At 42.8% G+C, this 11,371-nt stretch overlaps 1 protein-coding gene across 1 annotated transcript; it reads left to right on the top strand.

Moving 5' to 3' along the window:
* Positions 1-2,825: 2,825 nt before the first annotated feature.
* On the top strand, positions 2,826-10,972 carry LOC310788441 (uncharacterized protein; the record flags this gene model as incomplete). The annotated part of the gene is made up of 8 exons (XM_083649997.1): positions 2,826-3,358; positions 3,493-3,631; positions 3,726-3,940; positions 4,140-4,996; positions 8,022-8,580; positions 8,731-8,869; positions 8,964-9,178; positions 9,549-10,972. 8 exons carry the CDS (start codon positions 2,826-2,828, stop codon positions 10,426-10,428), a joined length of 3,537 nt encoding a protein of 1,178 aa, XP_083506123.1. The 3' UTR covers positions 10,429-10,972.
* Between the last annotated feature and the right edge of the window lie 399 nt (positions 10,973-11,371).

Below are 11,371 nucleotides of genomic sequence, written 5' to 3'. Positions count from 1 at the left end.
CGGAAGCTGTATGCTCAAGCGAACATGCTGTCTCGCAAGTTCAGCATGTGCTCTGTACCGGTGAAGATCTCACTTTTTAAAGCATACTGTACACCTTTGTATAGTGCCCACCTGTGGTGTCGTTATAAACAAAGCAGCATCAGAAAGCTCACAGTGGCTTATAATGACAGCATGAGGCTGTTGTTGAGAGCTTCAAGAAGCTCTAGCGCGAGTCATATGTTTGTTAGTATCAGAGTTCCTACCTGCTCTGCTGTCCTGCAGAATCTGATGTATAGATTTATGTGTAGGGCATCTGTGTCAGAAGATGACCTCATCGCTGTCCTGACTAACCTGTACAAAGTTCTGTCAGATTCTTTTCCAGACTGTGGAACCACTGGCGAACATGTCTGTATATTAGGGATTGAACATTGTGGAAGGCCTTACATGTTTCCCCTTTGTTGTTATTTTCTTATTTTGTACTGTGCTGTTTTTTACTGTTCTTTTTTACTGTGATATGGATCTCCCTGGGTCTGAAATAAAGAATTGAATTGAATTGAATTGTATCTTACACAACTATTAGGCGTATTTTTGTTATAATCTTTAGAAATTGATCATCAGCGTCTCCTTGTGCTCTCGCCCCCCACCACTTCAGAGAAATGATAGGCTTGTGGTGTGTGATACACTGTTGACTGGAAGGCCAGGTTCCCCTCGACTTTGCTGTTGTAAGAGCATCTCACGCAGACCACCAGCTCCACCCCTTAGTTCTAGGACTGATCAGCATCAACAAAAGTGTCAAAGCACTTGAGTTTTCCTCTATTCTCATAAAGACCACTGTCAGCTCACCCCCTCACCACCTCCTGGCCTGTTTGACAAAGAAGTGACACTCATCCTCGCAGTCACTTTCACATGCACAGAATAAGCAGGCAAGATAAAGGTCAGTACCATGATTTACTTTTGTTCAAATATATTTCACTAGGTTTGAATGTCTCTACGTTAATAACATGTACTAACCTAATGCATTTAGTGTGTCCTTCAGTTATTTAGCATCTGGGTTAATGTCCGTTTCGGTGCATTGATTATGTAGTCATGTCACATTTGAGAGCAGCACAGTAGCCTACTTACTCTTGTATTTTGTAATTGTTATTCAGTATGTGAAGAATATATATGGGTGGTGCATATGAAAGCCATAATGTGTGCCTGATGTGTGTGAAGTTGTATGGAATAGTCTTTTTTATAATAGTCTTTTTTATAGTCTAGTTGGTCGATCTTAATGAGCTCAACTTAAGCAGTGTGCCTGAATTTCGTTGTATGCACCAGTACAATGACAATAAAGGAATCTGATCTGATCTTAGCATGTTCTTTCTCTCTCTCTCTCTCTCTCTCTCTCTCTCTCTCTCTATTTATATATATATATATATATATATATATATATATATATATATATATATATATATATATATATATATATATATATATATATATATATATATAATACACACACACACACACACACACACACACACACACACACACACATTTTCACAACAACACAACTGAGTCCGACTTCTGCTTATCCTCCCCTCCCCCTCCCCCTCCTCTCTGCTCCACCAGTGCATTGATTATGTAGTCATGTCATGCTATGTATGTATGCTTGAGCCATACTGTGTGCATGATGTGTGTGAAGATGTATGGAATAGTCTTTTTTATAATAGTCTTTTTTATAGTCTAGTTGGTCTATCTTGTTGAGCTCCACTCAGGCAGTCTGCCTGAACTTCGTTGTAATCTGATCTGATCTGATCTTAGCATGTTCTATCTGCATGTTGTTCTGCAATGTGTTCTGGCATTTCAAATAAGAGGCAGGAGGCAATATACATACACACACACACACACACACACACACACACACACACACACACACAAAACATGGCAGCAGCAGCCTTTGTAATGGGGCGACTTCATGGAAACAGGCGAGTTGAATTCACAGTTGAACACTTGTAACATTACTCACATTGGGCTGAAAACAGGAAAGAACGTGAAGTTTCTTCTTTGTCTTAACATTTTCACAACAACACAACTGAGTCCGACTTCTGCTTATCCTCCCCTCCCCCTCCCCCTCCCCCTCCCCCTCCTCTCTGCTCTACCAGTGGCTCTACTGCTTCTCTCAATTGGGGACAGGGTACACTTGTTTAATGCTGCCCGCGCATCGCAGTCGAATGGAGTTGGCCTTTTTTATGATTAAATCTGCAGAATTGTAATTGGAACAGATAATTCATCACGATGGTCCGATGTAGAAGGCTCAGAGGTCGATGGGGGTCACATCGACGATGGTCGAGGCCATCGTCCATCGTGCCAACCCTAATTTACCCTTTTGTTTGACCCTAAGTTACAGAATATCGAACACCCATTTGATATAAGTTAGACTAGTAGTAAATATCATGATATAGTGACCATGACCATGAATAGCATGACATTATAATATGTATTATGAATAATTAGATTTTCTCAGGAGGCAGCCTACCTGTTGGTCGGTTGAAAAAATGTATGGCATACGTGCACATGCACACGGGTAGCCTACGCATGCGGGGTATGCAAAATGTAAAATGTCAGCTACAGTATATCGCTATGCTGACATAGACACATGAGTGCAGACCCAAGAATAACAACAACAACAAAAAACTAATGAAAATGAATGATTTGGTGAAAATTAATAACCTGTTTTTAAACTGGTAACATGATTATCAAACATACAATTTGATCTGGCAACTTTATTTGAACAGAGATTACATTATCACTTGATCACTTCAATTTCTTTTTCAGGATAAACCATCGGCAAAGTTCACAGCGACATGTTTCTGTTGAACCTCTGCCTCAGTGCCGCCCTCCTGCTGTCCCTCCCTCCCTGCATTGATCAGTCCTGTACATCAGGGACGGCCAACCAGTGCAAAGATGCAGAATTTGCCCCGGGGACCAACTTGGCAGGAGAAGGCTTCGACATCACCCAAATGAAACGCAAAGGAGCCTATGTGATCGACATGAACGTGTGGAAGCACAAGGACAAGACCTGCAGGCTGTGTGCCAACCCGTACCTGGAGGGCAGGAAGCAGAAGCTGCCCTTGTCAGTAGTGGACTGGAGACCAAATCAGGTGTGCGCAACAAAAGTGTCCAGCAAACTGCATCGATCCAGTGAGTCTCTGGTCAGTTCCAGCATCTCTAAGGTGGAGAACAACTGGAAGGTCAATCTAGATGTCAGTATGGTGAAGAAAGGTGCATCACTGATGTTGGCTGGCACTCAATCGAAACTGGCTCAATACTCCATGGAGAAAACCAAGAATGACAAGTTCAGTTTCACCAGCCAGAGCATGTCCTGCGAGTACTATCGGTAAGAACATAGCCATTCCAAAACACACATGGGGTCTCGAGAGCGAGACCCTGAATGAAGCATTATTAGCAATGTATATATTTATGAGATAATATTTTACATTTCTTTTCTGCCTTACTTCTCTCTTGAAACAGCTACAGAGTATCCAGCAGTCCCAAGTTGCACAGAGAATTCCGTGCAGCAGTGAAGAAACTCCCCCAAAATTACAGTGCTGAGAACAAAGAACAATATTACCAGCTGATTGACAACTTTGGCACCCATTACATCACTAAGGTAAACCACAGTAGGAATCAAGAAATTAATTCAGGCGACTTACAGAAAGGCGATTTCACAGCAGGCGATTACATAGTTTCCTCTTTCATTCCAGGTGAAGCTGGGAGGAAGTCTCCAGTCTGTGACCAGCATCAGGCAGTGCAAGGCCAGCCTGCAGGGCATCAGCGTGGAGGAGGTGAACATGTGCCTGGAGGTGGAGGCGGAGGCCAGCATCGGTATCGCAAACATAAAGACCGAGGCCAAACACTGCAAGAAGGACATGGACAAGACAGAGAGAAAGTCCAGCTTCTCCAGCACCTTCAACGACAGGCAAGGAACATTTTCTGCAGGATATTTGTCTCTCTCTGGCCACACACTGTTCTAAGGTTCTGCCATCTAAATGACTACTGTTAATGCTAGTAGTTATGTTAACATGTTATGTTAGCTACTGTTAATGCTATTAATCAATTAATCGATTAATCAATTATTAATAAATATAAATTAATTATCCTGCCTTCTCTCTCTGCAGGTTCTCAGAAATAAACGGCGGCCAAACCACAGAGCCAGAGCTTCTCTTCTCCGCTGACAATGATCCTTCAGCCTACAAAGAATGGCTGAAGACCCTCCCGCAGTATCCAGACATCATCTCATATTCCCTGGACTCACTTCACGAGTTGCTGCCCGTCAACAGCCCAGTTCGGAAGAGCCTGCGCTCAGCCGTCAGCCACTACATCCTGGAGAAAGCCCTGCTGAGGAACTGCAGTGAGCCGTGCCGTGTCGGCATCAAGAGTGACCGAAATGATCCATGTCTCTGCAGCTGCCACAATGAGCCCGCTGTGGGCGAAGACTGCTGCCCGAGACGCAAAGGCATGGCCCGGGTCATCATCACTGTACAGCGAGGGGCCGATCTGTGGGGCGACCAAACCACCTTCACCGATGGCTATGTGAAGATGTTCTTCAACAGAGAGATGGTCAGACGCACTCCTGTCATTTTGAACAACAACGACCCCCACTGGAACATGACTTTCGACCTGGGGACCCAGGTTCTGTCAGCAGGGAACAAAGTGAGATTTGAAGTGTGGGATGAGGACAGTGTGTCGGACGACGACTTGTTGGGAGAATGTGAGCAAGACCTGACTTCAGGAGTGAAGGAGGACCTGTGCAACCTTCAGCACGGCCGGCTGTACTACAAATGGCAGGTGACATGTGCTCCGAGTCTGAGTGGACCTACATGTGCGGACTATAAAGCTTCTCCTATGAGTCAACATCTGCAGAAGCTGTATGTGTCCCGTCATGCCCTCCCCGTCCCAAAGGACGTATTGATCAACATGGGTGTGTTTGTGGATGAATCTTTCACACAGAGCAACCAGAATTTGTCTGCCAAGAGTCAGCCATAGTGAAGCTTACATTGAATGTACAACATATTAACTCTTTTCATGAAGTAGGCTACAGTGATGAGGTGAATCGAGGTGAAATCCATGATCCCGTATTGATTTCCCATATAAACCTATACCAATCACAGAGGAGGAGATGTAGATAGAGATGCAGATGAGTTAAGAGGTGAGTTTTTAAACTTCGAGACAGTTTAGATGTGGATTGTGCAAAAGGCTCTGCAACTCGATATCAGGAAGATGTCCCTAATATGTTGTACATTCAGAGTACATTCAACTATGTGTTTTTTTTTATATATTTTATTTTCAATTTTCAATTTTAACAATATACAAACAAAACAAACGAACAAGCTCAGACACAGAAAAGAAAAGAAAGAAAGAAAAAAAATCCATAATAATAATCAACAATTATAATCTAGTGCTACCGTCCATAGTGTGCTTATGTGCTTGTAAAAAACGTTGCACATGGGGTCCCACTCAGGGGGTCCAAGGAGAACCAATCGGGCAAGTCACCCACCGCCCCCAACCTCGTCGAGGTATGCCAGAAACGGGTTCCAAATAGTTAGAAACTTTCAACTATGTGTTCTAATTACGTTTCACATGCTCAGTTTGTATACTGAAAGATTGAGAGTAGAATTAGATGAATGCACCGCAGTGGCGAATTTCTAGACAAATGGAGCTCATCAGCATGAGCAGAACCTTCAGTTGACAGAAATATGTTCAAATAAAGGGTCAAAACATGTTCAAAATTTGAATGAAAGCAGTAGGCTACATATTGTAAAAGGACTACAGTCTGAACTGGTTTTGTGGAATAATTTAAATTGCCTCTATCAACAAGATAATTTCACAAGTCTTATATAACTGCATATTTGCTGCATTTGCTGCATATTTTGTTCATGACACTGAAGGTGTTTGGCCTGGTCTTTAACAGGACAGCAAACTTACAATAGGACATCTTAAAGTTACTGCAAGTTGAAATAAAAACATTTGTTTTGTAAAAGTGTTCTTTGCAACTTTTGCTTAAACCAGCCCTAATGTGGCCAAATACTCTCTTATAAGCAGGTGTCAGCAAGAATTTTTTCACTTTGTCTCAATGCTTTTAATGTCTTATGTAAAGCAAATTGAATTGCTTGTTGCTGTAATGTGCTAAATAAAGATACGTGCCTTGCCTTACCTTGTAGTGCTGTAATCCATAACCTTTCATACTTTCCTTCATATTTCTACATAACATGTTGTATATTTACAGTTTATCCACAAGGATCATTAAAGTTTCATCTTATCGTATCTTACACAACTATTGGGCGTATTTTTGTTATAGTCTTTAGAAATTGATCATCAGCGTCTCCTTGTGCTCTCGCAAAGTAAGACCACAGCCCCCCACCACTTCAGAGAAATGATAGGCTTGTGGTGTGTGATACACTGTTGACTGGAAGGCCAGGTTCCCCTCGACTTTGCTGTTGTTAGAGCATCTCACGCAGACCACCAGCTCCACCCCTTAGTTCTAGGACTGATCAGCATCAACAAAAGTGTCAAAGCACTTGAGTTTTCCTCTATTCTCATAAAGACCACTGTCAGCTCACCCCCTCACCACCTCCTGGCCTGTTTGACAAAGAACTGACACTCATCCTCGCAGTCACTTTCACATGCACAGAATAAGCAGGCAAGATAAAGGTCAGTACCATGATTTGCTTTTGTTCAAATATATTTCACTAGGTTTAAATGTTTCTATGTTGATAACATCTAACCTAAATAATTTAGCGTGTCCTTCAGTTATTTAGCATGTGGGTTAATCTCTGTTTCGGTGCATTGATTATGTAGTCATGTCACATTTGAGAGCAGCACATAGTAGCCTACTTACTCTTGTATTTTGTAATTGTTATTCAGTATGTGAAGAATATATATGGGTGGTGCATATGTACTGTAAGCCATAATGTGTGCATGATGTGTGTGAAGATGTATGGAACAGTCTTTTTTATAATAGTCTTTTTTATTGTCTAGTAGTTGGTCTATCTTATTGAGCTCCACTCAGGCAGTGTGAATTTCGTTGTATGCACCAGTGCAATGACAATAAAGGAATCTGATCTGATCTTAGCATGTTCTATCTGCATGTTGTTCTGCAATGTGTTCTGGCATTTCAAATAAGAGGCAGGAGGCAGTATTGGGTCTCAGGTCTTTTAGTAAGGATCTAGCAGCTAGAATACAGTGTTGGGGAAGCTACTTTGAAAGCAAAGCATAGCTTAGGAAGCTACCAACTACTTCACCATGGAAGTAGTTTGAACTACGGCAAAGCTACCCTGAGAAATGTAGTTTAGGTAACTACAAGCTACGCAGAAAAAGTAGCTCAAACTACTTTAAAAAAAGCATTAAATTGACAATGTACATGTGTGATATAAATGAAATACGTGTGCGCGCGTGCGTGTGCATACGTGTGTGCGTGCGTGCTTGCGTGCATGCGTGTGTGTGTGTGTGTGTGTGTGTGTGTGTGTGTGTGTGTGTGTAAAGGTACAGAAACTTCCGCCGATTGTGTGTATGGAGGCTTGGCTCCCCTCTTGGTCAATTGGAAAAAGTTTTTGTTTGACCCTAAGTTACAGAATATCGAACACCCATTTGATATAAGTTAGACTAGTAGTAAATATCATGATATAGTGACCATGACTATGAATAGCATGACTTTATGATATTTATTATGAATAATTGGATTTTCTCACGAGGCAGCCTACCTGTTGGTCAGTTGAAAAAAGTGATGGCATACGTGCACATGCACACGGGTAGCCTACGCATCCGGGGTATGCAAAATGTCAAATGTCTAACATATATCGCTATGCTGACATAGACACAGGTATGAGTGCAGACCCAAGAATAACAACAACAAAAAACGAATAAAAAGGAATGATTTGGTGAAAATTAATAACCTGTTTTTAAACTGGTAACATGATTATCAAACATACAATTTGATCTGGCAACTTTATTTGAACAGAGATTACATTATCACTTGATCACTTCAATTTATTTTTCAGGATAAACCATCGGCACAGTTCACAGCGACATGTTTCTGTTGAACCTCTGCCTCAGTGCCGCCCTCCTGCTGTCCCTCCCTCACTGCAGTGATCAGTCCTGTACATCAGGGACGGCCACCCAGTGCAAAGATGCAGAATTTGCCCCGGGGACCAACTTGGCAGGAGAAGGCTTCGACATCACCCAAATGAAACGCAAAGGAGCCTATGTGATCGACATGAACGTGTGGAAACACAAGGACAAGACCTGCAGGCTCTGTGCCAACCCGTACCTGGAGGGCAGGAAGCAGAAGCTGCCCTTGTCAGTAGTGGACTGGAGACCAAATCAGGTGTGCGCAATGAAAGTGTCCAGCAAACTGCATCGATCCAGTGAGTCTCTGGTCACTTCCAGCAGCTCTGAGGTGGAGAACAACTGGAAGTCCAATCTAGATGTCAATGCGGGGGGTAAAAGCGGGTCACTGATGTTGGCTGGCACTCAATCAAAACTGGCTCAATACTCCATGGAGAAAACCAAGAATGACAAGTTCAGTTTCACGAGCCAGAGCATGTTCTGCGAGTACTATAGGTAAGAACATAGCTGTTCCAAAACACATGGGGCCTCGAGAGCAAGAGAAACCTTCCTCTTCACACCCTGAATGAAACATTATTAGCCATGTAAATATTTATTATATAATTTTTTATATTTCTTTTCTGCCTTACTTCTCTCTTGAAACAGCTACAGAGTGTCCAGCAGTCCCAAGTTGCACAGAGAATTCCGTGTAGCAGTGAAAAAACTCCCCAAAACTTACAACCCTGAGAACAAACATCAATATTACAAACTGATTGACAACTTTGGCACCCATTACCTCACTAAGGTAAACCACAGTAGGAATCAAGAAATTAATTCAGGCGACTTACAGAAAGGCGATTTCACAGCAGGTGATTACATAGTTTCCTCTTTCGTTCCAGGTGAAGCTGGGAGGAAGTGTGAAGTCTGTGACCAGCATCAGGCAGTGCAAGGCCAGCCTGCAGGGCATCAGCGTGGAGGAGGTGAACATGTGCCTGGAGGCGGAGGCGTCCGCCAGCATCGGTATCACAAACACAAAGACCGAGACCAAACACTGCAAGAAGGACATGGACAAGACGGAGAGCAAGTCCAGCTTCTCCAGCACCTTCAGCGACAGGCAAGGAACATTTTCTGCAGGATATTTGGTTCTCTCTGGTCAGACACTGTTATAAGGTTCTGCCTTCTAAATGACTACTGTTAATGCTAGAAAGGCCAAACTGTGGTCAACAGATGACTATTTAGAATCTTTGATATCTCAGATTTCAAAATGTCCCTCAATAACTGTTCCTAATACAAACCAATGTTGTAAGACTTTCAAAATCATACAAGGATGTAGTAGTATTATATTTGCACCATTCAATTGAAAGCGTATTGTTCTCCAACCCCATTTCCTTGTTACTGTTGATGCATGCTCTAGCTCTATCCCTTTATTAATTTATTAATTATTAATAAATATTAATTAATTATCCTGCCTTCTCTCTCTGCAGGTTCTCAGAAATAAAAGGTGGCCAAACCACAGAGCCAGACCTTCTCTTCTCCGCTGACAAAGATCCTTCGGCCTACAAAGAATGGCTGAATTCCCTCCCGCAGTATCCAGACATCATCTCATATTCCCTGGACTCAATTCATGAGTTGCTGCCCGTCAACAGCCCAGTTTGGAAGAGCCTGCGCTCAGCCATCAGCCACTACATCCTGGAGAAAGCCCTGCTGAAGAACTGCAGTGAGCCGTGCCGTGCTGGTGTCAAGCGAAACCAGAACGATCCGTGTCTCTGCAGCTGCCAAAATGACCCTGCTGTGGGCGAAGACTGCTGCCCGAAACTTAAAGGCATGGCCCGGGTCATCATCACCGTACAGCGAGGGGCCGATCTGTGGGGCGACCAAACCACCTCCACCGATGGCTATGTGAAGATGTTCTTCAACAGACAGATGGTCAGACGCACTCCTGTCATTTGGAACAACAACCACCCCCACTGGGGCATGACTGTGGACCTGGGGAGCCAGGTTCTGTCAGCAGGGAACAAAGTGAAATTTGAAGTGTGGGATGAGGACAGTGGGTGGGACGACGACCTGTTGGGGGTATGTGAGCTAGACCTGACTTCAGGAGTCAAAGAGGACCTGTGCAACCTTCAGCACGGCCGGCTGTACTACAAATGGCAGGTGACATGTGCTCCGAGTCTGAGCGGACCTACATGTGCGGACTATAAAGCTTCTCCTATGAGTCAACATCTGCAGAAGCTGTATGTGTCCCGTCATGCCCAACCCGTCCCGAAGGCCTTACTGATCAACATGGGTGTGTTTGTGGATGAATCTTTCCCACAGAGCAACCAGAGTCTTTCTGCCAAGAGTGAGCAGTGTGCTGAGATGTGATAATAGCCATCCACAGCCACACTGCTGCTCATACTGAATGTACAAAATATTAGGGACACTTAACTAAACCGCACAAATTATGTTTAAAGTAATAAACGATACAGTGCCTGGCAGCATAAAAAAAATATGGGCAGAGATGGGCGTTATGGTCCGTACGACCATTTTGTTTTTAATGCAGTTACAAACAAGCATTCATGGACAAGTACAACATAGAGGAGCTCAATAAGTAATGAGAATCACGATAAATATTCACATTCACATTTCTTTGTTATTTTGTTATTATCTTTGTTTTGAGAGAGATTTTATTATGTATATTGTAATATGATATTGCAAGGAAGAGACAGGACCAGCTTCTTTCTGCCCCTTCTCGAACTCATCTTTGTATCTTTTTATGTATGTTGAGTGTTTACTTCATGTTTATGGAGATATTTTGTCAATACCATTTTGTATTTTTGTTTGTTTGATCAGTTCGAGATGAATCAAAATCAAATCAAACTCTTTTCATGAAGTACAGTGATGTACGGTTCCTCTCCAAAGTCCCTTTCCTCCCTTTATTTAGGTTTTAGATTTTTATTTATTTATTTACTTTGAGCCACACCTCCCATAAAGGAGGTGTGGCTCTAGAGCCTCGGGTTGAGTATCACTGCCCTAGAACAGCAGTTCCCCACCTTTTCTGACTCATGGCCAATGAAAATCTCAAAAATGTTTGCAGCCCACATCTGACCGTAAACCGGAGGCCAACGTGTTCTCAGCGCACTTTTTACTTTAACAATATAAGGAGCTGTCCATCAGCACCACACAGAAATTAGAAACTAAACGTGAGGGGCTACCTGAAATAGACTAATTCAACAACTGCATTTGCTGCATATTTTGCTCATTGCATATATAGATGTTTAGGCCTGCTCTTTGCCTGGAGAGCAAACTTGCAATAGGACATCTTAAA

The sequence above is a fragment of the Poromitra crassiceps genome, assembly GCF_964638095.1.
Source record: "Poromitra crassiceps genome assembly, chromosome: 13".
Lineage (NCBI taxonomy): Eukaryota > Metazoa > Chordata > Actinopteri > Beryciformes > Melamphaidae > Poromitra > Poromitra crassiceps.
This window is presented reverse-complemented; position numbering and strand designations above follow the sequence as displayed.